We start from the raw sequence: 27,246 nt of genomic DNA, 5'->3' as shown, positions 1-27,246 counted from the left end.
GATATTGATACTATGTTCGATAGTGCTAGCATTATCTGCAATCAACGGAGGGCTAAAGATGATATTTGGTTGCTTTGGTGTCAGTAGAGTTAATTGGGTATGCATCGGTCCCATTGACGAGACATGCCCTAACTACACGTTTTGTCAGACACACACAACATTATTCATAGCACTAGGACTGATAATGGGTAGCGTAGTCCCCATGGTGATGTACATAACAATGCTCATCAAAGCAAAGAGAGTACGCAACCAAATGATCATACCCTCAGGCACACAAGAGGACGTAGAACAAAGAAAACGGGATCGAAAGGCAAATATCACTTTTTTCACACTCTTTCTCTCACTTTTTGGAGTATATATTCCACCATTGTTTGGATACATTTTGATCAACCTATTTTTTGCACCATTGGGAGTTCATCCACCTAAAGCTTTGCTGCTGGTCTTAGCCTTATTGCAACAATTGTACTCACTGTTACCAGTAATGGACTCCATAGCTATCTTGAGGAACCCTGAAATGAGAAAAGCCATTAAAATGCTCGGGAACAAACTAAAAAGATGCAGTATGCAATAGTGAAGCTCTACAAACGATTCTGAATGATGTGAGCTATCAGTCACTTTAAATAAGACATAATTATATAATTATTATAATTATATATAGAATGACATTGTGTTGACCATACTAAATACACGTACGTTGCACTAGTATTATATTATTATCTCTTAGTATAATAATCATGCCATAAGCTAAGATTGCTTTATAATTGTGTATTTATAAATGTCAATTAATACATGAAGTGTATAATTATGTTAAATTTGCCTGCCATGCAAATGGAAACTTTCCATGGGCCATTTTTACATGCAATAAGTATAATAATTATATCTAGTTAAAATGGTGCCTCTTATATAATTATATGTTACAGTAGCAAATGTTATTCTACTTAGAGGTATGTATACTTAATTATGGAATCAACGAGAAAATAGTGCTATTTAGCAAGCCTGAAGCATTTAATTGACAGTATATGAGATATAGATATTACAACAACGTATATATGCCCTAAGTGACCATGCAACATGCATGCATGTACGTCGGGTATACAGGAGAAGTAACTGTTTCTCTCTGGTCCCCTACAAATGTAGAACATCCTTGTACAAATTTTCGGCCTTTTTTCCTCATGCAATTGCAGTATGGAATAAGCTCGTTAGCCACAATGAATTTGCTTTAGTATGGACTGTGCTATAGTATTATAATTATGTTCATTTAAGACATAATTATTTGTATTCTCACTTAGTTGACATGTTGTAGCTATTAAAACGTATGTGTTAATATATGTTTTAATTTTTATATTATAGGACACTCTTCACCCTAGCTTTATAGCTATTTGTTGTATCCTTGCATTAATTGCTAAATCTTTAATAAAAAAGTACATTTAGCAGAACTCCACTAAACAGCATAATTATAATATGCATCCCAGACAAACACATGAGAAAACACCACCAAACAGCATCCGTAACTATTTATGAAAGTTAAATCTATATAGGATACTATTATTATATATAGCTACGTATAATTATAATATAGACACAACACAGTATAATTATACGCAAGATTATGAGAGTATCGAACATAATTATATACATGTAGGCATACAGTGCATGTATCAGATGTATATATGCTGTGACTTCCTGTATAATTATCTGTCACAGGCTTGGAATTTGCACACTGATCAATCCAAGTGTGCATGGGTGATGTAATCTACTTTTTGACACACTTCAGAGCTATACTAGGATGTGTAAAAATTTCATGCATGATCTCTTTACAAAATTGGGTGATGACTTTCTCAGATTTGTGCTAATTATTTAGACATCTTCAAAGCAAACAGATCCACACATGCAGATATCTTGGTCCAGCAAGAAGTTGAGTCTAACTATAGCTATACGGGTAATACCAGCTAAAAATTGCGTTCTTCAACTAAAATTAAATTGTGAACATGCATGATGGCATTTAGCTACTGCTCAGGCATTCTGGGTGGGCGTATTACGAGTCAAAATACCCTTGTGTAAGAACTTCGAAGCAAAATAGGGGATGGGCATATTTTCGGGAGGGTACGGTAATATCTCTAACGTGCATGTATAAATCTTGTAGCTATATGGGAAACGAGAGTAAATGACATAATTATATATAAACGTTCGTCATGGCCTATATACATAGTTGGAAATGTATGTAATTATACAGGCTGAGGAAAAGCTACGGTATATAGCTGTATACACAACATTAATATTGCATATAATTATATACTGATTGTCTATATAATATTAATATTATGTTGTCTATTACATTCTTGCATATAATTATAATTATAGGTATTTATCATGTTTCGAACTTCGTACCAATAAAATAATATTATAACACATAATTAAAACAGTGGTCATGCATAGTTGATAACACTATAGTTGCAAGTATGTGTTATGGACTCACTCAAGCATTTTGCCATGTGCAGACACGATGCAAGCAGCTATAAATAAAGGAGACACAAACGAGCTTGCACCATTCAACATTTGAGGACCTCAAGAATATAATACCCGGAGCTGAAATATTCTCTCTCAGAAGTTACCATGTCAGGACGTCGTGGACCACCCTCTGGTACACCTGCAGCAGGATCGAAAAAAGGTATTATATACTGTTGCAGTTGCTTTAACATTATCGCATGCTCACCTATCAGTATAATTATTATTACGACATTGTACATGCATGCATGTACATGTATAGAAACAGCTGCTATTTTAGTTATTCTCTCCATCTATCCCCATGCAGAAGCACAAATTGTCTCCTATCGTGTCGGCAAATGGCTACCCTCCGATCAAGAGCGCCTCAATGATTGGCTGAAGAAACTCATCGAAGAAGTCGACGGCACTGACGAGATTGACGGGGCTGACGAAATAGATGCAGCTGCAGAAGGCCTCAAAATCCCCGGTCTTCTCCCACCAGTGGAAGACCTGAAGACCCTCATCGAGACTGATTCCGAGGTCAGCATGTTCTTTCACCAGATGTTTGCTCAAGTTCCATTCAAACCTCCGTACATTCTCGATCCAATGGGCAAGCCGCAGGTGAGGCATTACCGTCTAATGCTTCGTCTTATCAACAGAGTCATGACCAAAGCACCCGAGTACAGCAGGAAGGGTCTCGTCGGGTTCCCAATCAATGCCATCTTGGATTGGCCCATGGCAACAGTCGGTGGATACGCTGCCTTTCTTAACGACAAGGTCAACACGCAACTCAAAAGGGTTCTGAATTGCTGGGGAACGTTTTTGAAGTCGTCTGATTCCTGCTACGTTCTAAGCAACGATGACAAAACAGGGTGGTTCGGAAAGGAAGCAATGGAAGATATGCCGAATTTCGATTTGGAGTTTGTTTGCGATCCTAAAGCTGCTTATCATGGCTTCACATCTTGGGACGACTTCTTCGTACGACAATATCGAGAGGGAATGCGTCCAATTGCAAGCCCTGACGATACAAAGGTCATTGCAAATGCTTGCGAGTCAGCAACTTTCAACATTCAATTCAACGTCAAACGTCGAGCTCGATTTTGGATAAAATCACAGCCCTACTCGATGCAGTTCATGCTTGCCAATGATCCGCTTGTTGATCTTTTTGTCGGTGGGACGGTATACCAAGCATTTCTAAGCGCCCTCAGCTACCATCGTTGGCACAGCCCCGTAGACGGTATAATCAAGAAAGCATACGTTGTGGAAGGCAGTTATTATTCTGAGGCACAGTGTGCAGGATTTGATGACTCAGCTCCGAACGATACTCAGAGTTACCTCACCGAAGTCGCTGCTCGTGCCGTCATTTTTATCGAGGCTGATAACAAGTACATCGGTCTTATGGCATTCCTTGCTATCGGCATGGCTGAAGTGTCGACCAATGAGATCACAGTGTACGAGGGACAGCGCGTGAAGAAGGGACAAGAACTCGGAATGTTCCACTTTGGAGGGTCCACTCATTGCCTCATTTTCAGGCCGGGAGTTGAGGTAAAATTTGTTGTCGAGCAGAAAGAAATTGGAGAATATCCACACGACAACATCCCCATCAATTCCAAGATTGCAACAGTCCCTTATGACCAGTAAAGAACTTAATTTGGAACGATGATAGATATACACTATGTAGCTATAGTTATAGTTGCAAACTGAAACTGTAGTCTTGTAGAATTACAATTTTAGTAATGACAAAGGACAAACAATTTTTTTGTATATATATAGAGATATAGATTCAACAGTAGATGGATGAATGATAATTATAATTTCATATGTGCAGTAAAAACCTCAAGTTCACTCTGTCAGCGCTTTACAAGTAAACCATCAAAAAATTGCACAAGATATAATTCTGGCTGTAGTCAATGTAAAAAATTTGTTAAAAGAGTTTCCCGTCTATAGTGATCCTCCAGAAGCTGGCCAGCGATGAAGCTACCCTCAGCAAGCCGTGAGTGTGGGATCGGCTCCAGAGCTTTTGGTGATGTGGAGTCTCACTACTTCTTCGGCACAGGTAGGGTGGATCCCTATTGTCCCATGAAGCTGATCCCTAGTCAGACCAGCACTGAACGGGGGGGTGAAAACATATATAAGGTGAACTACAAAGCCACTATACTGTTGAGTTGAGCTATAGCATGGATGACTCTATAGAGCTATATCCTGATAGCTCGACATAATTGTAGAAACTGTGCTAACTTACACATGAAACCTGTGCATTAACGTAATACTTACTTATAGCTATTCAGGTACACGTATATACATGTACATCATTGAGGTTGTGTGGATGAGTGAGAGATTTGAAAAGATCGCGATATTACTAGGTACACTTTATAAGTCCACTTATAGTTATAAAACTTCCAACAGATACACAATTAAGATACAACAAAAGCACGTTGTAGTAAGTACTGCATGTATAGCACGAAATTTTCGAGGGGCTTAATTTTTGCGGATTTCGTAGGTAGCAATCCTACACGAAAATTGTTCTTTACTTAGAATTACCTGCTATAACGTGCAAAGATTTAAAGGCGTGGCTTCCGGTAAGCAATCATTCCGCGAACATTGTGCGACGAAAATGCTTTTAGAGGCCAATCCACGAAATATAAGTGCCTTGAAAAATTCGCGCTATACGGTATATTGTGCATGTGTATGCATGTCCTCCTTACTTGATGGCTGTTGAGAACCCTTGCAGCACCTCCCCAGCATTAGGGCCCAACAGGTGCAGACCTAACACCCTCTCCGTATCCACTGCCTCACATACCATCTGCATGAGAAACAAACATTACATCATCACCTATATATATGGCCAACGTTGCATTTGAGTAGTTAAATGCATTCCGGTACACACAAATACCAGCAAATACAAGGAGATATAGGCTATAAACAAAATTCGCCCATAACGCTTTTGATCTAGTTTGAAAGGTCTGATTAAAACATGCATTCTGTACTATAATTATAGCTCTTTGAGAACCCTATCACCAAGTGTATACACAAAAATGACCTGCATTACAAAAGTTATTTATTGTGTACTCTTAGAGGAAAAGCTTTTTTTAAAAATCACATTCCAAACTCAAGATATGGCCCATCAAAAACTGTTTGGCTGGCTCTACACAATGCATGTACACGATGTCATAATATACACGACAATGTAGACAGTGTCCATGCCAACCAACCTTAATGTAGCACTGGCTGGAGTCTCTGTGTGGTAGGTAGTACTCTAACGGACGATAGAAGGCGTGGTACACTTCCACCCGCTCATTTCCATAGCGACTGACAGCTTCCTCCTCCGACAACCCTACCGACGCAAACTCGAGTGGAGTAAATACTGTCGTTGGTACCTGCAAAATGTGTGTGAATGAAACTTAACTGGGATATCTACATATGCTTGATTAACACCCATTAACGTTGCCTAGGCAAAAGGATACTTTAAATTAACGTTGCCTAGGCAAAAGGATCCTTCAAAGGTGATTCTAAAAAGCATTGCTTAATGGAGTGATGTTCGGAAGGCTCCTAAAAGATTATCATTATGCATGCAGACTCTATACTCCTCCTAGAGACTGACCAACCAGCCGTGTTGTGTGTAATCTTAGAGGACCCACACATTCACAGGTAATGGAAATGGCTAATAATCCGTACAAGGGACATCTTTGAGATAGTCGATAACTTAGCGACAGGTTAACCAACCATGACGCTGCTCATGCATCATTGGTATGGAATGAAGAAGATTTCAGGGGGAGAATAAATTAAGAAAACGGACCGTTAAGTACGGTATCACACACATACTGATGTAGCTAGTGAGGAGTTGACTTGCCGTTTCATAGTTCATGAGAACGTTGCTTCCTTCAAATAGTCTTCTAGCCAATAGTTTGCCAGCCTTCACTGCCACCGGAGTAAGTTCCCAGCGCCCCTGTAATCAATAGCAATAATCGACATTAGACATTTTACAGATACTAATTACGAGCATGAAACATATTGCGAACTTTGCAAGGGTTGATCAATTCGCAACAATAAATTACAAAACCTAAATTAGTAGTACTGGTAAGATCCTTGCCAAAACGCAATAGTTAGGTTGCAAAGGGTCAAATTTTTCTGCTGATTTGGCTCATTCACAAAGGTTTTTCACTAGCAGAATATTCTAGTAATACAGTAGAAAATTGAAATCCTCACATAAGCAGCATCTCCAATGGCATGTATGTTGTCAACCGAGGTTGTGTCACGCTCATCGACCAGCACCTTCCCAGTGGGCGTGTCCATTGCCACACCCACTCTGGGGAGCTCTAGGGCCCAGGTGGAGGCCTGTCTGCCTATGTGGAAGAACAATTTATATATAAACTCAATCTATGTACATGTAATTATTGTACTGTACATGTACAGTGGTACAATAACTAAGAAATACTAAAGGGACCTAATGTATAGAAATGGAAGAAAATTTCCTCTAGGATTTCTTATTTCAAAACATTCAGGGATTCTCTAGCCTCGACTCCAGCCTCGAGTATTTAAATGTTTATGCTGAAGGTCATAAGTTTATGTGTATTGAAAAATCGGAAATTACTACCCGTCTATAATAGTAACATTAAGGTACTTCTTGTCTAGAGGTGGTTAAGTACCAACCGCCACCAACTGTGTGTCTGAAAGCAAACGTGTACCTGTCTCACTCTATTAGCCTCACCAGTGGCAAAAAGAACAGTGTCAAACTGGTCCCGACAGGTTTGACTTGCCTCGTCCCGCCAGACAACGTCTAGTCGTCCATTGCTGCCTCTCTCTATCGATTGAGGCTCACAATGTGAGAGGATTTGTACTCCGTGACCTCGTAGACTCGACATCACCAAATTCACCATATCCTGAGAGGGGGAAACAGATCGAACACATCTTTGCAGATGCTCCTAACAAAAGTTATAGACGGCCAGTAAATTCATTTTTGAGAAAAATCACAAGGCACTGGCACATACGTACACTGTAGCTTGTTCATGCAATTACACACTTATGAACATGTGCATGTACAGTGGTACAGTTTACGGGGGAAATTAGTCGCCTTTACCCGATCAAATGCCTTGAGTGGGTGTGACCTAATCATGAGGTGGGCGGGGCAACCCAGTCCAGCCAATATCCCAGCACACTCCAATGCAACATCTGATAAAACCAACGTCAAGGACAATAGTTGCTTTATTGAGTACATGTACATGCGTAAAACCAGGACTACTCCTCATACTGAATAAGGTGTCGATACCGACACGCAGTGATGAACACAATCATGTAATCACACACATATTGACACAAGGTATATTAAATTCAACACATACAAAAACAAAAAAGGATACAACTTCCACCAATCACCAAGCTGCAATAAAGACATAAAAAGCAAATTTACATTTTTTCTCTCCATAATTATCTCACGTTTTTCCAGGAGGTTTGCTATAGAAAAACAGGTCATCACTTGTGATGCCATGCTCGTGCGACCCTTGAACCTGAGTAGGGGCAACAAAGAGAAAATTAAGAAGGTATGGCCAACAGTCATTTAATTAGACGGGGCTGCCATCACTTCTAGCGGCCACTGATAAATATTTCAGAGCACATAATTCAAGGTAATACAGATATAATTATATTATGTACCGTATAGCAGGTAATTTTCGGGGGGAAAAATATTCATGGTTACTCAGGTACATTAAGGACTGGGACCAGCAATTATTGTTGATTCAGCAAAAACGAAGCTCCGCCCACGATTTTTACTATCAATTGTGCAGTAAAAATGGAGTTTTGCTGCTCTAATCTTTAGCTCAAATTCCGGAGCATAAAATCTTAGCTTAAGTGTTTACTTTTTAGTGCAGTAGTTAGTTCAAAGCTATATACAGGCACTACCGTTAGCGCCTAACAGTGGGATCAATGAAAAGTAAGTTATTAGCCTTTACATGCAAAATATTAAGGTGAAAAAGTACTTTATTTAGAAAATCTCACCTTTAGCTGATCCCACTGTTAGGCGCTAACGGTAGTGCCTGTATATAGCTTTGAACTAACTACTGCACTAAAAAGTAAACACTTAAACTAAGGTTTTATGCTCCGGAATTTGAGCTGAAGATTAGAGCAGCAAAACTCCATTTTTACTACACAATTGATAGTAAAAATCGTGGGCGGAGCTTCGTTTCCGCTGAATCAACAATAATTGCTGGTCCCAGTCCTTAATGTACCTGAGTAAGCAATATTTTATTGTCGTGGTTGCTGCTTGCACTGCATGTATAAAGGTAGTCAAGTCAAAGTCGCTTCATTCATGGTCCAGTGTTCAAAAACGAAATTTTTGCCCCCCTGGAATTAAATTACCATGCAGCTATACGCATTTCGAGGGTAGTACAGAAATTCTTACATTTGTAGGGTAATGAGGCCGACCTCCCACAGCTATTACAATATGCTCAGCACTCAATGAGACCTGAAGATCAAAGAAACATGCAGCATCACATTAAAATGTTCGATATCAATTAATTAACCCACAACAAAGATTCCATCACCTCATCTCCATTTTCGTGTCGGGCCAGTACAGTGTGACTATCTACAAAAGAACCTTTAGCGTTGTAGTACTCGACGTTTCTGTGACAGGGGGTGAGGAAAAAATGGGAGCAAAGTAAATTATACATTTTTAATACGATACATCAATCTGCATTATCACTTACTTTTCTTTCAGCTGCACTCGGTGACCAAAGTTGAGAGATTTGATATGATTTTGAATTGACATCACCAAGGACTCCCTGGGAAAAAAAAACTTACTCAAAGTACATGCATAGAGAAATACAAAAAAATTATTGTATGTATGAAGAGGAATTGTTTGCTCCCTAACTGTACGTGTGTCTGGTCTTCGTGATCACCCGCTCTCGAAAGGGCAGTACGATATAGGGAGGGGGCATTGCCTGGAGACCATTTACATCCCTAGGCAGTCAGCCCCACCCCCAGTCAGCTACTGTATACCTCTACATGTACTTGTACACCGCACCCACTTTCTAGGTAACGAAAGGGTGAAACACAAAGAGATTCAGCTGTACTGCTAATTATAAGTGGGAAAGAAATTACTTTGGTGATCCTTACCAAGAATGGTCGATTGTGTCCCCTTGAACATTCCAGCCATAATGACTAGCATCCTGAAAGGAGAGACGCAAATACAGTCAACTGTCTATATTTATACGGTCAGTAATCGAAAATTCGATAAGGTTGGTAATAAAAATTATACATTGTAAAAACAGAACAGAATGTTGAATTTTCCAATCTGAAATAGCTAATTATTTACAGCGAGTACAACACATTTAGGAGTTTAGAGTTTAGAGTGAAGAATACTGGGAAAGAGTGGGGAAATTGAAGAAAGTGGGGAAAAAGGAGTAAAGAAAGGAGGAAAAATCAAGTGTAGGATAGTGAAAGTTACCTTTACGGATTGACCCAGTAGTGACGCTTGGTGCATGAGCTTCTTTGGAATACAACCAACATTGACGCAAGTGCCCCCCAGACCCCACGCATTGCCTGTGGAATACAACCAACATTGACACAAGTGCCCCCCAGACCCCACGCATTGCCTGTGCAAAACTACAATATTTAATTATTACTCCCCACAGAGAGGTCACCTTTGGGAGAGGAGCTCACAAAATCTAAAACAGCCACTTTCTTTCCGAGCTGGGAAGCTGTGAGGGAGAAAACTTACTGTAACAAAAAACAACAATTGTTGTGATTAAGTATAAGGGCAATGCAGAGACGGCCAGGTTGAAACGAACACAAATTTATAACCTTCTTTGGAGCAAGCTAAGCCACCAGAGCCACCTCCAATGACGATTAGATCATAGTCGTACTTCACATTTACACCTGAAGAGCGACCTGCAAAATGGTTCAAATATAATTATACCTATACACTTACTACACTTCCTTACTCCTTCTCCCTGCTACATGTAGGACATCACAAAGCCTGACCAGAGAGAACCAGTGCTTTCTTAGTGACAGCATCTCTACGGTTCCATCCAGCTCTATAGGTCCACTGGGTCCATGTGGTTGTTGAATAGACCATTAATCTATGAATAGACTCAAGGACAGGCAACGCCCCCACCAATCTTCAAGGATAAGGTGCGCTAAATGCGTATTAATTTTAATGCGTAAGGAATCATAATTAACGCATAATTAATGCATTCTTCAAATTAATTTCAAAGGAACCACGGTCATTGTACTTCTATTGCTAGCTACAGGTAGCTAGCTTAAACTAGATGGAAGGGCAGCGTTCAGACACAGGTACAGACAACGCTGAGGTCGAGGAGCCTCGCATCATCTTCAAGGACAACCAAGGTACTGGGTCCAGTTGCTGTGTGCATGAAGCTGAGGATGGACTGATCACAATAGGAGTGTGTGCAATGAACAAAAAGGTATCTACTATGTGTGTCTAGGTATTGAGTTTACTGTGACATCTCTACAGACACTAGCCAAGCCGATGCAGAACATTCTCCGTCGTCTAGCCTCTCATCAGTCTATTGAGATTCAGATCTTCAGTGATGAAGTGATCCTGCACCAGCCAGTGGACGAGTGGCCAGTAGTGGACTGTCTGGTTGCATTCTACTCTGATGGCTTCCCTCTAGACAAGGCCATTGCCTACGTGGACCTGCGTCAGCCCATGGTGGTCAACGACCTTCAGGAGCAGTACACCCTCATGGACAGGTGTGTGTGTGTGTGTGTGTGTGTGTGTGTGTGTGTGTGTGTGTGTGTGTGTGTGTGTGTGTGTGTGCGTGTGTGCATGCATGTGGGTGTATGTGGGTGGGTAGGTGGGTGGGTGGGTGTGTGTGTGTGAGTGTGTGTGTGTGTGAGTAGTGCCACTGTGTGAGTGTTGTTCCTCCCCAGACAACAGGTGTACGAGACCCTCATCAAGAACGGAGTGGAGGTACCCAAACACGTGGTCCTCAACAGGGGCGGTGCTGAAAAGGAAATAGGTGAGTGAAAGTAAATATTTAACCAGTATATTACCGCCCCCTCCCCACCACACACACACACACACTCAGCCCCCCCACACACACACACTCAGCCCCCCCCACACACACACACTCATCACCCCCACACACATACACTCAACCCTCCCCCCCCCCACACACACACACACACACACACACACACACTCAATCCCCCCCACACACACATTCAATCCCCCCACAGAGATTGTTGAGAATGATGATGTAATTGAAGTAGGTGGTCAAGTGTTCCACAAACCGTTTGTTGAGAAGCCAGTCTCTGCTGAGGACCACAATATCTACATCTACTTCCCCTCTGACTATGGTGGAGGATCTCAGAGGCTCTTCAGGAAGGTCAGTCGTGAAAGAAGCATAGTCTTCACACCAATTTAATTTGTATATTTACAGACAAAAACCAGCAACAGTGCCTACTCGAAGGAGAGCTCTGTGCGAAAGGACGGGTCGTACATCTATGAGGAGTTTCTGGCCACTGACGGAACTGACGTCAAAGTTCATGCTGTTGGACCAGATTATGCCTTTGCAGATGCCAGAAAGTCACCGGTAAGTCATGTGAATATCTTGTGACGATGGTGTTATACAGTATTACTAGAATATTTTGCGGGTGAAAAACCTTTGCGAATGAGCCAAATTGGCAGAAAATTTGACCCTTTGCCATTTAACTATTGCGTTCTGGCAAGGATCGTGTGTATTTACTAGTAATAATTTAGGTTTTGCGGATTTTATTGTTGCAAATTGATCAACCCTTGCAAATTAAGTTTGCATGTGTTTAATGATCGCAAAACATTCTAGTAACACTACGGTATTCATTTTGCTCCAGGTATTTGGTGGAACGGTGGACAGAAATTCTAATGGAAAGGAGACTAGGTATCCAATTGTGTTGACCAATGAAGAGAAACTTATCGTAAAGAAAGTATGCCTGGCTTTCAAGGTAAGTTGTTTTTTGTTTATTTGTTTGATACTACGTGTCTCCCCTCTCAGCAAACAGTGTGTGGGTTTGACCTCCTGAGGGCCAATGGGAAGAGCTACGTGTGTGACGTCAATGGATTCAGTGTAGCTAAGAACTCTGAGAAGTACTACGATGACTGTGCTCAGATCTTGCTGGAGATGGTGACAGCTCAACTGGCCCCTCATCTCTTCCCTCGTACTCCACCCTCCGTCGAGTATAATACTGTCAACACTAACGTGTAAGCAGTTGAAAATTGCTTTAATTACCACATAATTAGAATGTGCCTATAACTGGAATACTGGGTATTGGTGCTAACTAATTCCTGAAAATACTTATAATTATTAATTGCATCGGTATGGTTATGATGGCAAATAAACATGAATTAAGTTCCTGACCATTGTCAACAATGACCCTTAATGGAATGTGTGTACATAAAGCCTGTTAATTAATCAGGTCAATTCCCAGGTCTTTCTCCCTAGCTTCCTTGCTACCTGGAATCGAGACTACTTGTTAATCCACTCTGTGTTTTTTTTTAACTCAACGTTTTAGATCTGAGACAGAAATGAAGAGGTATTTGTGTGACCCTGCTACAATGGAAGGCAAGTATTAGTTTGTGGACTTCAGTATTTATTTTTTCTACTTACATTCTTAGGGAAACTTTGCTGTACAACATCTGGGTGTGTGAATGATTGTAACCATGCCAACCAGTACTGTGTAAAGATGAATGGACTGAAACCCTGTAGCTGTGAAAGAGCTTCAAACCGTGTCCTATTAGGTAACTAATTGATTCCTTATCAGTGTCAGATCCAGACAGGTTCCATGGGTTCCATGGAACCCAACACACTGTAGATTAACCAACTAAGTCCATGTGTGCTTGTGCCTAGCGTGTACACACACACACACACACACACACACACACACACACAAGTCCATGTGTGCTTGTGCCTAGCGTGTACACACACACACACACACACACACACACACACACACACACAAGTCCATGTGTGCTTGTGCCTAGCGTGTACTTATCAGCTAAAGTGTGCATGCATGTACACGACGTGACATGTATATGTACATGTGTATTACAACCACACACACACACACATCATTCTCGACTCTCAAACATCTGCTTGCTTTTTCTATACCTGTATGGTTTTGTGTTGTCTGCTCTTTTGTTCTTTTGTTTCTGTGACACTGTGATAGACTATGTAAAATGCATTAGAACTTTGAGCTGTTTCTAATTTTAGGCAGAGTCAGTTGTGTCGGAAAGCCTGGTCCCTATACTTCTGTATATCTCATACACACACCCTATAGTATATACTTCTGTATAATATACTATCCTCAAACACACACACACACACACACACACACACACACACACACACACACACACACACACACACACACAGTTCCCAGATTAAAGTTGGATTTAACGGTTATCACGGATGCTGTTGCACTCCCCTATGCCACCACCAGACACAACCTCCAGAGCCCCAAGCTAGGAACCATCTCACCGATTATATAATAAGCTAGTATTATTATTTATACCCTATTATTATGGCCCAACCACCAACAGATTTCAATTATTTTTTTGAAGATTATATAATTATATATTTTTTTTGAAGACTTGTATAAAATTTATTAAAAAATTGACCCTTTATAGCTATTGCGTTCTGGCAAGGATCGTTGAAATTACCAGCACTAATATTTTGCGAATTTGACAAAATAAACATAGATGGCTGTTCCTGTATAACCGGAAGAAAATTACCCCACATTTACTTCCGCTGCACTAGGATCAGGAATGCATACACTCCTGATAGTATTTTATATGGCTACGTACATGTACCAGTATATGTAGCTAGCTGAGTCAACCATGTTTTCTTTGCGAGATGATGCTGACTTGAGGGAGTTTGTGCTGGAGAATGTGGAGCACTTTGGAGAGGAGAGAGTTCTAGGAACTGGCTCCTATGGCTCTGTTCAAGAGGTCAGTCACTGCATGCTTTGTTTCTGTGCACTGTCTCTAGTGTATCTGCTAGCTATTCAAGTGTGACTGCCTCCATGCACAGGTGATGATCAATGGTGAGGTGTATGCAGCCAAGAAGATCCACGAGGTTCTCCTGGAGACGGACGAGCGTGGTGGAGTGGCCAACCTAGCTGGGAACTACCGCCGAGAGTGTCGACTCATGGCTCGCATCCGTCACCCCAACATCACCCAGTTCATTGGGCTGTGTTTCGTGACTGGCTCTCGACTGCCCCTCCTGGTCATGGAGAGGCTGGACTCAAGTCTGGACGATCTCCTAGAGTCCACCCCCAACATCCCCCTCTCTGTTACCCAGTACATTCTGGTCTGTGTGGCTCGAGGGCTGCTCCACCTGCATCGTGAGTCCGTGGTCCATCGTGATCTCACTGCCAGGAACGTCCTGCTGACGTCATCTCTGAGAGCCAAGATCACAGACTTTGGTAACTCTCGTATCGTGAATCTGGAGCCTGGTCGACTGGCCAGGACTCTGACGAGGTTTCCTGGGACACTGGTGTACATGCCGCCCGAGGCCCTCTCTGACAGAGGTCACAGTGTGTACGGACCCAGTCTGGACGTCTTCTCTTTCGGAGTGCTGCAATTGTTTGCTCTCACACAAGTATGTGTAGTTAATGATATTCATAGGTTAGATTCCTGGTGACCATTCATGCAGTGAATTACCTTATAAGTATTGTGGTTGTATGTGTTGGGGAGATCCCCCTTTAATATTGTTGACCTTCAGCAAATGCATTTTGTATGTATGATTGTGAATATACTTGTACTCGTTTTCTCCATACATACAGACATATACATAAAAACAATCATGACAGTCAGTATTCACATGTTCTTCCACTCGTGTCATTGGACTAGGTGTTTCCAGGAGATCTCCTTGCCCCCACGTACAGCGACCCTAACAACCCAGACCACCTCCTGGCTCGCTCAGAGTTTGAGCGTCGAGGTCCCTACACGGCTCTCCTTGAGAGGAGTCTGGCGGGTGGACGTGAGCACCCTCTGTTTGGTCTGGTGAGGGAGTGTCTGGCCAACACCCCAGAGAGAAGACCAACCACCGCTGAGCTCCTTTCGTCTCTGGAGGAGGTGGGGAGGGAGATGGACGGAGGACTGCTCCTGCTGGACATTGCACGAGTGAAGACTGCCAGGACCCTCAGGGCAAAGGAGAAGAGGATAGAGGCTCTACAGGTGAGTCCAGTCCAGTGAGCTAGTGGGTACAAGGGTCTGACACTGCATGCTGTACTCTGTTCTCAGAGAGAGGTGGTCCAGAAGGACAGGATACTGGAGAGGAAAGATGAGCAATTAACTGAGAAAGACGCACTTCTGGCACAAAAAGACGATCAACTGGATCAAAAAGATGGACTTCTGGTACAAAAAGATGAGCTACTTGTTCAAAAAGATGAGGAAGTAGCGGATAAAGATACTCAGCTTGCTAGACAGCAACAGGTCAGCAGAACCAGTTTATTTTGTTCATTATAAGCTATTTCGCTCAACGAGCTAGCATGTTGATAACCTTACTTTATATACAGATATTGAATAGTGTCTGTGCCACCAAAGATGGTATGATTGCTGACAAGGACAGACAACTCAGTGAACAAGAGTCAAGGATCGCTGATCTGATTTCCCAGAGAGAGGCTGCTCTAGTTGAGAGGGCCGCTCTCTTACAGGTATTATAGTAGTCACCAAATGCACACATTCTTATACGCTAGTATTATACTACAATGATGATATTTGTTTGCGTACATGTAGCTAAGTGTGTCGATGAGATTCCAACAATACCTCAACAATTGATGCTATTGTATAAATCATGTTAAGCCGCTAAATACACCTCCGTTTGAGTGTGCCTATAATTATGTACTTCCTTTAGCGGAAATTGTCTCGTTCTGTTGTAGAATTTTCACTAATGATATTCACGTCTGTGTTTTAATTCAAAGATTTCCACCAACGTTCCCCTGTACAGGCACACAGAGAACAGATTAAGCACAAAGATGCTGAGCTGGTCAGGAGAGACGCCATCATTCAACAGCAGAGACAGGTGAGACAAAATGCACCATTATATTATTGCAGAGCTATAGTAGAAGCTTTGATCTCTTATAATCGTACTGTACATTCTATTAGACTGGTGGGCGTGGCCTCTTAAGCTAATTAGAGAAAGTGATTTAGTGTGCATGCAATTATTGCTACAAGTAACACTCGCTTGTTAGTAGACACTATCCTAATTACACTCATTCATTATTCAGGGTCCCCCTCCCAGAGAGTTGAGACCTCCACTCACTCTGAAATGGAGAAGAAGAAAAAACATGCCAATCAAGATGGGTGACTTGGTACAGAGTGTTGTTATCGGTGACACGGTGTATGTTGGTGGAGGCATTGCAGACAATGATTGTGACAAGTGTACAGTGATGAAACTCGAGCAAGATCAATGGACCAAACTACCAGAGTATACTGACAAGTACTTCGCTATGACATCACTCGCTAATCGACTAGTGCTGGTGGGAGGACGTGATCCAAGAAACACCAAACACACCAATCAGCTTGCAGTGTTTGAGTCAGGGGAATGGACTCACCCGTACCCACCAATGAACATTGCTCGCCATTCCTCAACAGCTGTCTACTTCAACAACCACATCATTGTAGCTGGTGGGGAGGATGATAAACGACTTACCTCCACTGTGGAGGTGTTGGACGTGGCATCAAGAAGATGGTACATTGCTCAGTCACTACCTAACCCACAATCAGAACTGAAATCAACTCTCATAGGAAATACCCTCTACCTAATGGGAGGGTGGGATCAAACTGGGGGGGCAACCAAGACAGTGCACCACGTCGACCTCAATGAACTCATTGCGAAGGCCCTTTCCAACCGGAACACACCCACTCTCTGGCAGACCTTACAGGAAGTACCACTCGTGCGATCAGCTCCTCTCAGTATTGGGAGGTCACTATTAGCCGTTGGTGGGTGCGATGACAGAGACAACCCAAGTTCATCGATCCACCTCTACCAGCCTGACACCAGGAGGTGGGTGAAAGTGGGAAACCTGCCTACTGCACGATACTTCTGCACATGCTCAGTACTTCCTAGTGGAGAGGCCATTGTAGCCGGAGGACGGACAAAATTTAGTTTTATTCAAACTGTTGATTTCTTCTCTATAAGTGCTAATTGTTAATTGTTTCTTTTTAATTGTGCGATGAGTTTATAGCGATATTGATATTCTTTTTATTATGTTGAGTTGCAACAGAATTTTATTGCATATAATTATAGTTATTATGATGACATGAAGTGGTACATACATAATTACATTGCCAGAAAATAGTACAAAAACAGACAAAATAATATTTAACAGTCTCATAAAAGTTCAGGTCCGAGGGTAGGGTGGACGCCTTCTCCCAGAATCCAAAGACTCTCTCCTTTTCCGAGACAGACAGTGAGGGGTGGGGTCGGGAACTGAGGGGTTAAAGAGTCACGTGGTCATAGTCACACTGAGTGGCCAGTTTACGTGAGGCCCCTCTCTTAGCAGCATAGTAGGCCTAAAGGTGTGTGTGTGTGTGTGGGGGGGGGGGGGGGTCGTACATGATTGTACATTGCACACCTTCAAATAGGACACACTATAGCTGACCTTGAATGACTTTAAGGGACTCTACAAAGTATGACACAAATGCATTTTCCAGATAATGTACTCTGTACCTCTACCTCCATTCTCAGTGCCTCTTCTTGTCTCCTCAACACTTGGCCGGGCTGAAAAATGGCCGCATAACTGGGGGCCGGAAAAGATGAGGGGTGGAAAAATCAAACAATAGTACAGAAGACAAATCCATCAGTCAATCTACAATTAGAACTAGAGCACTGAGGTGCTACCCTCGGCTGTTGACATAAATAATAAAGATCTATAGAAACCAGAGGAGTGTTATACAATAGTATATATGATCTGGTTAAGCAGCAAGTAACGGGAGCAATAAAATAAAACTAGACTATAGGCTGAAACTTTTGAGAACGAGTTTTAGTAGAATCATAACACTAATAGTATCTTATTGCACTAGATTATAATCTGACTTCAAGATATACAGTGAAACAGTATAGCTGTACTCTAGAGGTGGCATAGGTCCGCTATGGAGTCCATTAATTAACCTGACTGTATTCTATAATAATCTCTATAGAGTGACTAGAATAAGAAAAGCTTCACTACAACTCTACACACTAACTGACGTGACACAACTCACTAGTCGAACCACTTTGATTTCTTGCTCTTGGACTTAAACAGAGCCGAGTCAGCACTCATCCTGTGCAACAGAGAAACATTATTATTAATCAACTAACATTGTTAGTACAAATACACAGTGTTAGTATGTATTAGCCTTTGATTGCATGAACACTAATTATCCGCTCATGCAAGCGTGTAATCAGAGACTAATTGCTTGAGCTGCACTGCACCTGTCGAACCTCCTCTGGATACACAGTGTTAGTATGTATTAGAGTTATGATGACCGCTTTACAAACACTACACGATGACCCTTTACCTAATCTGCTCCAATAGTGAGAGGTACTTCTCTTTGTACTAATTTCTCTCCCTCAGCACACGGGCCACCTCCAGCCTCGACACACGTATGTCCTCCTTATATATATGGCCTCTCACACTCACACTCAACTATGATAAAAGGGACACCACACAACACATGTACTGGTATACAATATGTACGTACTTACATTATGAATACTAGAATAATCGTAAGGTCAGTTAGAGTGAGCAGCATAGTTGGCCTAAAGGTGTGTGTGGGGGGGGGGGGGGGTCGCACATTATTACACTCATACAATGTCACCCTCCATGTTAACAACACTCCATACCATGTTGAAATTGATCTCACATCATGCACCCAATGCCCACACACAAGATCACAAAATGTGGAGCTTACCAGCTCTACAGCATATATAGATAGAAGCGGTTTTTAACAAGGAATCGAATGGTATATAAGATATACCTTTCAAACGTCGCCATCAAAGTTCATATTATTTTGAGCTACAAAACTAATTTGGACACAACCAAGGATAATAGCTGATAGTCCAAGGCCGAAAAATTACACCAAAGAAATTTTGGATTGAAGCACATTATTTGAAAGTCTGTTTCTAAGCTTTAAGCAAATAATATAAATTTTGACATTGGATCAACGGTATTAAAGTTATGGCTGTTTAAAATAATGTGTTTAACTACCCCTCCCCTCAAGAAGAGTATGTTAGATCTCTAAAGCACCCTAACTACAAACAAAAGGATTATATGTACTAGCCTCGTTCACCGGCCTACCCTGGGATCCAGGCTATAATTATATGTACATGACATAATTATGTACAGTACATGACCTTGCAGTATTGACCCTAAACACACACCTGGCATGGGTACATACTGTCAAGGAGGTCATGATGAACACACACTAACCTGAGGAGATAGGTTCTCTCTGGAGAGTACGGAGGGCAGGTACTGGTTGGAGGAGGCCGTGAGAACAGCTGCACCAGACACACCTCCCAGTCTCACACACACTAGAGCTGCACAACAGACACACCAGGATGGAGCATGCCCAGTTTCCCAATCACCTTCCCACGTACACACACCTCTGCACAACGGCCCGGGAACTAGGTAGAGTCTGTGGAGTGTGTGTGCAGGGGAGGGAGCGGTAAACACAAGCAGTGCAGAAGTGTGGGCAGTGAGCAAGTGTAGTTGTAGGAATTAATTTTATGACAAAATAATCTTCCAGTGGATTCAACACATACACTTCAAAAACCTCACGGCCATTTATTCCCAACAAACTGGACTGAATGCATATGTAGTTCCTTCACAAGTCCCTAACACACATACACAGCTGTGCTTATGCAACCCTCACCTTTAGCTGCCTTCAGGAAGTATCCACTGCCATCTTTGGTGAAGGACACCTCCAGCAGCTGCATGACACGGTCCAGTAGTCCATGGACACTTTAAACCCGGGGGTACGACTATAATACACTGCACACAACCGACGATGGTTCCGTGTTCCCACATCTACAGCATAGGACACACAAATTAGTGAGCTTTGGCACTGCGAGCAATTAGCGGTTTTAAGACACTTTAATTGTGTACAATAGTGCTTTCTCAGAGCTACAGAATGCGTCTTTGAGTTTTTTAAATAGGACGTTCCTAACATAAGTTATGGCCTCTAAAAGATAGCTCTAAAAACAAACCTGATTTTTCAACAGCCATTAACTTTAATACCGTTGATCCAATGTCAAAAATGTTATGATTTTCTGAAAGCTTAGAATTAAAGAGACCTTTCAAATGATGTGTTTTGATCCAAAATTTTGTTGGGGCCCTAATTTGTAATTTTCCGCCTTGGACCCCATGGGCTATTTTATTCATGTTATGGCCAAATTGGTAAATACTTTTATCTCTCAAATATAAACTTTGATGACACCATTTGAAAGGTCTCTTTCTAAGCTTTCAGAAAATCAGAAAATCATTGAAATTGTATCCACGGAATTCAAGTTATGGCAGCTAAAAGATAGCTCTGAAAACAAGCCTGATTCTGAAAAAACACCCACGCCTTCCCCTAGAAAACAGAAGATTAATTAATGTCAGCACTTCCGTCTCACAAAAACTGCTTACCTTGCAAATAGTGTCTTAGCTAGATAAAATCTCATTCTTCTGTGGAGTGAACCCCAGACCAGCCAGAATACAGCCAGCTCTGTGAGTGAGTGAGCACAGTGTGTAAGATGGTACTTGATCTACTGGGTACAGTTACCTTGCTGGTGCTTCATCAGCGTCTATCTCCTGTAGTGGAAGGTATACCTCAGCCAGTTCATCAGAAGCGCTACACATACAGAGAGAGGGGAAGATGAAAGGTAAATAAAGTACTGAAAATAACTACTGAAAATATACACACAAACCATAATCATACGAATGCTGACTAGCAGTCAAACACACAGTACACTACACACTAGGACACCTACACACTGGTAACCCTAATCATAGCTGGACACAATAAAATTCATTATTGTAATTTTACTGTACTTAAAACACCTCCCCCCACCCCTAGTATACAGACCTGCCTGCTGCTGTGTTCTTGTCCCCTGAGGCCATGCAGTAGCTCCCCCTCTCTAGCGAGCAGCTGCACTCTCTCAGTGTCACACTTGAGTACACTATCCAGTGCTAGTGTGTTGTCCCCGGTGACCTCTTGCTCCACGTGTAGTACACTCACACCAGCTGGTAGACGCAGCTCATGACACGCCATAGAGCGGAGGAGGGTGGACTTGCCAACACCTGCACGTGTGTGAGGGGGTGTGGTTAGGGCAGGGGAGAGACACACATGTATCACTACAAGTATGCTAGCTGCATGGTTAGATATCTGACACTATGTCCGGTTTAATGCTCAACCTGTGTGTGTGTGTGTGGGTGGGAGTGTGTGTGTGTGTGTGTGTGTGTGTGTGTGTGGGTGGGAGTGTGTGTGTGTGGCATAATAATTATACGTGATCATTAATTATTTTTATTGCACTATAATTATATAATAATTATTGGACGCTGGAATTCACCGAGCAATATTAAGCCACGTTAAAATTGTTTTTAGGCCTAAATCTTTGCACCAAGCTTAATTAACTATTGACTGTAACTCAGGGTCACAGCTTACACCAGTATCCCCCCTCCCCTACACACACACAGTAGGTACACTGACCAAGAGAAGCAACCTTGAGGGGAGCTCAGAGTGAAGTTGACCTTGACTCCAGTGCTGGAGGGGACATAGGGAAGCAAAACCACTGGTACGTTCAGCTTCCCCAGAGAGCTGGCTTTATGAAGGGAGCAGACGCGAGTGTGAGGACCTTGGCTGCTATCAAGGCTGCCTTCATCTTGCATGATATCTAGTACAGTTTTCTGTGAGTCCACATGGCTTTCTGATCTCTGACCCCATATGCAACACCCCCTCATCTTGAGCAGCCCCTCCCCCACTTTGTTTGCAAGAATAATTATTAAATCTTCATAATAATTATATATTCTTTACACAAATTAATAATAACACACTCATGCACCAATACTAAGACTCAGAGTCCAATTGTTTGATGTGGTGTAACACAGTGTCCATGGAGGGTCTGTCCTGAGGTGATGAGTGGGTGGAGCTCCCGCCATACACCTTCCATACTCGATAGCAGACCAAGAAATACAGCAGCTTCAGGAAATCTGGCATTCACCACTTCACAAGCAAGCACTCCAAAACTGTACACATCATCTTTGTCCATGCACGAGACTGTGGGGGGAGGGAAAATTGGTTCAGGAAATTGATCACATAAACATAAATAACACTTAAATAGACAGTAGTGTACAACACAGGAATAGGGACAGTACTATCCAATGAGAGGTTAATGGATTGTGAATGACACTGTACAAGCTTGATTGTGTTGTAACTGTAAATGGGAAATTGCATGACCAATCTATTGAGCGAATTTCGTAATTCGTAATTGAAAAGTCGCTGTATTTTAAACCCGATAATAATTATTATAGTACCAGGAGTTCATGCACTCCTGATGTAGTACAAAATGGGATATCATCATAATTATACACGTATAATAATTATTATTACAAGCCATGTACAAGACTATGTAGCTGGTACCCTACACAGGTTTAGAATTTAATATCGCATGCATGCATGCTGCAGAAAGGCTGCTATTCCGTGAAAATTAAATCCGCGAAAACCTTTCAACGGTCATTCTACGAAAGTTTATACCCTACCCGCTATACGCTATACAGTACACACTGACAGTGGTGTGCCCGGAATATCTTAATTTTTCAATCCTCCATCTCATAAATGATCCTAGTAAACTATAGGCCTTATTCTGTGAGCACATCTCTGAGTACAAGTATGGGCGGGAACAACAAGTGTGTGTGTATTCGTTATTTGGGAGGTAGTTACCATCATGCAAATTCTAACCATGTAATACGAAAGCGAAAATAATACGAAAACGAAACGTCCAAAGTTAGGGCCCACATTATAACTAACTACACATTATACACAAGTACCGTACTTGTTCAATTTAAGGCGACCCTCCAAATATGCGACACCCTCGATCTTAGGCAATTTTCTGACCTCTAAAAGTAGACAATTATTTTTTATATGTTGCGTCCTAAATAGAGGTCAAACCACAGCCTCGATTCCAGGGCGCTAGAAGTAATTTTAAGCGTCCTATAATCGAGGATAGTAGAGTAACCTCCAATTAGATGCGACCCTCTAAATATGCAACACCAGGAATTTTTCTCAACCTCCAAAAGAAATGACCTCTCGTTTTGTAATTATTTACAAATAAGTACATTACCTTGTTCTTGATGAAGGTTCCTCAGTAGTCCCTGTCCATGGACTCCTGTCTTCAGCCTCAACCAATACAGACAAATAGTTTGACCACTTGCTCAGAGCTTCAAAACTGACTGCACAATTTCTTCTTTTCTCTAGCTTAGTATGGAAGTGAAAGACCAGCCACGTGGTTTAGCAATGTTATGTGTCATCGCATGTGACAGCTATTTGTTTATTCTGCAGAGAAAGAGGACGGGTCTTGTTGTAGCTGAGCTAGCTGTTGTCCTGTATTTCTGTATCTTGCCTGGTATCAAGCTGTGAAGATACTGTAGCCTCTGGATTATTATCAGTAAGTGCAGACAGTACTGTTTTTACTGTATGTACATGATTTAGTTTGCACACACCAAATATTATTTTATCACATATTAAATTCTGACAAATTATAACCATAATTATTCTACAGAGAAGATGTCCGACTATCTCACAATAGCAGATCTAAAGAGATTGTATCTCGTCACGTTTGATGCTCGAATTAAGTGGCGAAACATCTTGCTTATTCTTGACGTACCCCAGGCTACAATCCACAGCATCGGGAAAGAATGGAGCAACAATCCTGATGACTGCTATCGTGAGGGTTTGATTAAATGGCTTAATGAAGGAGGGAAGAGCTGGAAAGAGATGGTGGAGGCATTGTCTAGTCCCATCGTGAGTGAAGTTCACATAGCCCAGACCATCGAAAGAGATCATCTACAGTCTACTGATGCAAGCAATCCTACTGATGTGAAGTCAGAGGGTAAGCACTAGTTCAGCACAGGAATCATACAGTCATAATGCTTAGTTCGTTAGCTGCTATAATATTCACCCCCCCCACACACCCACACACACACACACACACACACACACACACACACACACACACAATGTTCTACAGTTGACCAAAACCGCCAGAAGATCAACGATGATTTAACTGTTTTCCTAGACGAGCGTCTCGGTAAAGGTGCATTTGGAGCAGTCTTCAAAGGCAGCTACAGGGGCGAGATATGTGCAGTCAAAGTGCTGCTTCACGATGCTATGGAGATGCAGGCAAGTATTTCAGTCGGCAAAAACGAAGAAGCTAGTGATGCAATTGATCGTGAGAGTGATTTTCTCAAGTCGTTCCAGCACCCAAATGTTGTTCTGTATTTGTCGACTGCCAAGCACCCCAAATCAGGGAGTACAATCCTCGTTGTTGAGCTGATGGATTGCAATCTGAGATCTTATTTTTCCGGCCTTGATGAAGAGTCCCTCACTAGCGAATGTGAAATTAGCCTCTCGAAAGACATTGCTTGTGGTCTGGCCTACATTCACAGCAAGAAGATTATCCATCGTGACCTCTGTGGTGATAACGTCTTACTGAAGCTTACACGACCAGTGCCTGTCGCAAAGATATCCGACTTTGGCATGTCACGGCTATACGATCCCTCCATGCTTAGCCACACCCTCACAGCCATTAGTCACCGGATGGGGTATTTACCTCTTGAGGCTATTCGATTGGAAGAGGAGAAATACGATAGTAGCCTGGATGTGTTTTCCTATGGGGTGATTGTGACACAGATTGTTTGCAAGCTAGAGACCATTAAATCAGCCAAGGATCGATCATTCCATGTTGCCCAAATCCCTCACACACACAGGTTGAGGAAGCTTATCGACAGTTGTTTGCAAGAAGACATGACGAGGAGACCATCTGCCAGGGATATCTGTGAGTTAATTATAATTATGTGTTTTACAATTCCGCTAACCCTATAACTATAACCCTAACGAAAAAAATCACATTCGTCTGTATTAATGTTAGTATCGATTTTCTAGATGCTTACTTGACGAGAGGTTTTGGTTCAGTGGAGGCAACAAAAAGGGAGTCAAAGGACACTCAACCAGTCAAGAAGGTGCGTACATGTAGTGTGTGAATGAGATTCTCACAGCAACAATAGTATTGTACCTTAACATGCATGGATGCTGTCTCAAGTGGTTAAGCCGTAACTACACATCCGTTTGAGTGTGCCTATAATTATGTACTTTCTTTAGCGGAAATTGTTGTTTGTTCTCGTTCTGTTGTAGAATTTCCACTAATGATATTCATGTCTGTGTTTTAATTCTAAGATTTCCACCAACGTTCCCCTGTACAGGCACCTAGAAAACAGATTGAGCACAAAGATGCTGAGCTGGTCAGGAGAGACGCCATCATTCAACAGCAAAGACAGGTGAGACAAAATGCACCATTATATTATTGCAGAGCTATATAGTAGAAGCTTTGATCTCTTATAATCGTACTGTACATTCTATTAGACTGGTGGGCGTGGCCTCTTAATAATTGCACTCATTCATTATTCAGGGTCCCCCTCCCAGAGAGTTGAGACCTCCACTCACTCTGAAATGGAGAAGACGAAAAGATTTGCCAATCAAGATGGGTGACTCGATACAGAGTGTTGTTATCGGTGACACGGTGTATGTTGGTGGAGGTGGTGCAGGCAATGATCGTGACTCGGGTACAGTGATGAAGCTCGAGCAAGATCAATGGACCAAACTACCAGAGTACACTGCCAAGTACTTCGCTATGACATCACTCGCTAATCGACTAGTGCTGGTGGGAGGACAGGATCCAAGAAACAAAAAACGCACCAATCAGCTTGCAGTGTTTGAATTAGGGAAATGGACTCACCCGTATCCACCAATGAACATTGCTCGTCAGTCCTCAACAGCTGTCTCCTTCAACAACCACATCATTGTAGCTGGTGGGCGTGATGATAAAAGACGTACCTCCTCTGTGGAGGTGATGGACGTGGCATCAAGAAGATGGTACATTGCTCAGTCTCTACCTAACCCACGATCAAAACTGAAATCAACTCTCATAGGAAACACCCTCTACCTAATGGGAGGGTGGGATCACACTGGGGGGGCAACCAAGACAGTGCACCACGTCGACCTCAATGAACTCATTGCAAAGGCCCTTTCCAACCTGGACACACCCACTCTCTGGCAGACCTTACAGGAAGTACCACTCGTGTTGTCAACTCCTCTCAGTATTGGGAGGTCACTATTAGCCGTTGGTGGAGCGAACGGATTTAACCCAAGTTCATCGATCCACCTCTACCAGTCTGACACCAGGAGGTGGGTGAAAGTGGGAGACCTGCCTACTGCACGACTCAACTGCACATGCTCAGTACTTCCTAGTGGAGAGGTCATTGTAGCCGGAGGACAGACAAAACTATTCTCTACTTATATTCAAACTGTTGATTTCTTCTCTATAAGTGCTAATTAGTTATTTTGTTAATTTTTTCTCTTTAATTGTGCGATGAGTTTATAACGATTATTGATATTTTTTATCATGTTGAGTTGCAACAGACTTTTATCACATGTTATTATGACATGAAGTGGTACATACATAATTACATGCCTGAAAATAGTACAAAATAGACAAAATAATATTGTAGGGATGAGATAGAACTTGGTGT

The 27,246-nt window shown here is 42.1% G+C and overlaps 6 protein-coding genes and 2 long non-coding RNA genes across 11 annotated transcripts in view; 4 read left to right on the top strand and 4 right to left on the bottom strand.

Moving 5' to 3' along the window:
- LOC135352059 (uncharacterized) overlaps positions 1 to 27,246 on the bottom strand; it is a gene marked incomplete in the record, with an annotated part of 851,949 nt that overhangs the window by 96,596 nt on the left and 728,107 nt on the right.
- On the top strand, positions 2,499 to 4,307 carry LOC135352111 (uncharacterized). The gene is made up of 2 exons (XM_064551282.1): positions 2,499 to 2,668; positions 2,813 to 4,307. The coding sequence occupies exons 1-2, from the start codon at positions 2,614 to 2,616 to the stop codon at positions 4,123 to 4,125; spliced, it is 1,368 nt and encodes a 455-aa protein (XP_064407352.1). The 5' UTR covers positions 2,499 to 2,613; the 3' UTR covers positions 4,126 to 4,307.
- LOC135352108 (thioredoxin reductase 2, mitochondrial-like) lies at positions 4,225 to 10,577 on the bottom strand. 2 transcript variants are annotated; one of them, XM_064551277.1, is made up of 17 exons: positions 10,419 to 10,577; positions 10,279 to 10,365; positions 10,119 to 10,175; positions 9,923 to 10,017; positions 9,592 to 9,644; positions 9,183 to 9,257; positions 9,021 to 9,099; positions 8,879 to 8,941; positions 7,918 to 7,988; positions 7,842 to 7,861; positions 7,562 to 7,653; positions 7,193 to 7,364; positions 6,691 to 6,827; positions 6,335 to 6,430; positions 5,697 to 5,861; positions 5,190 to 5,287; positions 4,225 to 4,591 (listed from the first exon to the last, which is right to left on the bottom strand). In XM_064551277.1, the coding sequence occupies exons 1-17, from the start codon at positions 10,489 to 10,491 to the stop codon at positions 4,468 to 4,470; spliced, it is 1,557 nt and encodes a 518-aa protein (XP_064407347.1). In that variant the 5' UTR covers positions 10,492 to 10,577; the 3' UTR covers positions 4,225 to 4,467. The 2 variants fall into 2 exon arrangements, with proteins under 2 accessions (XP_064407347.1, XP_064407348.1); XM_064551278.1 differs by lacking the exons at positions 10,279 to 10,365; positions 10,419 to 10,577 and having other exon boundaries at positions 9,923 to 10,070; positions 10,119 to 10,155.
- On the top strand, positions 10,632 to 14,078 carry LOC135352110 (inositol hexakisphosphate and diphosphoinositol-pentakisphosphate kinase 2-like). Its single transcript, XM_064551281.1, has 10 exons — positions 10,632 to 10,901; positions 10,952 to 11,190; positions 11,371 to 11,459; positions 11,680 to 11,828; positions 11,883 to 12,035; positions 12,313 to 12,423; positions 12,474 to 12,679; positions 12,991 to 13,040; positions 13,094 to 13,216; positions 13,851 to 14,078. Exons 1-10 carry the CDS (start codon positions 10,746 to 10,748, stop codon positions 13,964 to 13,966), a joined length of 1,392 nt encoding a protein of 463 aa, XP_064407351.1. The 5' UTR covers positions 10,632 to 10,745; the 3' UTR covers positions 13,967 to 14,078.
- Positions 14,195 to 27,246, top strand: part of LOC135352080 (uncharacterized) — a 29,380-nt gene continuing 16,328 nt past the window's right edge. Inside the window, exons 1-7 of one of the 2 annotated variants that reach the window (XM_064551225.1) lie at positions 14,195 to 14,425; positions 14,508 to 15,077; positions 15,329 to 15,655; positions 15,722 to 15,913; positions 15,997 to 16,134; positions 16,428 to 16,502; positions 16,708 to 17,741. In XM_064551225.1, the coding sequence (XP_064407295.1) occupies positions 14,315 to 14,425; positions 14,508 to 15,077; positions 15,329 to 15,655; positions 15,722 to 15,913; positions 15,997 to 16,134; positions 16,428 to 16,502; positions 16,708 to 17,634 (2,340 nt within the window). In that variant the 5' untranslated portion in view covers positions 14,195 to 14,314 and the 3' untranslated portion in view covers positions 17,635 to 17,741. Of the gene's footprint in view, positions 14,426 to 14,507; positions 15,078 to 15,328; positions 15,656 to 15,721; positions 15,914 to 15,996; positions 16,135 to 16,427; positions 16,503 to 16,707; positions 17,742 to 27,246 lie in introns of those variants that run through there. The other variant, XM_064551226.1, reaches the window with a different exon arrangement.
- Positions 18,686 to 22,422, bottom strand: LOC135352189 (uncharacterized). Of its 2 annotated transcripts, XR_010399667.1 has the most exons (8): positions 22,154 to 22,422; positions 21,530 to 21,744; positions 21,227 to 21,295; positions 21,091 to 21,169; positions 20,336 to 21,034; positions 19,894 to 20,098; positions 18,983 to 19,223; positions 18,686 to 18,745 (listed from the first exon to the last, which is right to left on the bottom strand). It is a non-coding gene; the product is annotated as an uncharacterized LOC135352189 (long non-coding RNA). The 2 variants fall into 2 exon arrangements; XR_010399666.1 differs by having other exon boundaries at positions 18,692 to 19,223.
- LOC135352170 (uncharacterized) lies at positions 22,460 to 23,953 on the bottom strand. The gene is made up of 2 exons (XR_010399639.1): positions 23,784 to 23,953; positions 22,460 to 22,720 (listed from the first exon to the last, which is right to left on the bottom strand). It is a non-coding gene; the product is annotated as an uncharacterized LOC135352170 (long non-coding RNA).
- On the top strand, positions 24,675 to 27,152 carry LOC135352103 (uncharacterized). The gene is made up of 4 exons (XM_064551272.1): positions 24,675 to 25,496; positions 25,604 to 25,680; positions 25,921 to 25,995; positions 26,127 to 27,152. Exons 1-4 carry the CDS (start codon positions 24,830 to 24,832, stop codon positions 27,051 to 27,053), a joined length of 1,746 nt encoding a protein of 581 aa, XP_064407342.1. The 5' UTR covers positions 24,675 to 24,829; the 3' UTR covers positions 27,054 to 27,152.

Source organism: Halichondria panicea, chromosome 1 (assembly GCF_963675165.1).
Source record: "Halichondria panicea chromosome 1, odHalPani1.1, whole genome shotgun sequence".
In the NCBI taxonomy this organism is placed as follows: Eukaryota; Metazoa; Porifera; class Demospongiae; order Suberitida; family Halichondriidae; genus Halichondria; species Halichondria panicea.
The sequence above is the reverse complement of the archived record's forward strand: the minus strand, read 5'-3'. Positions and strand labels throughout refer to the sequence as shown.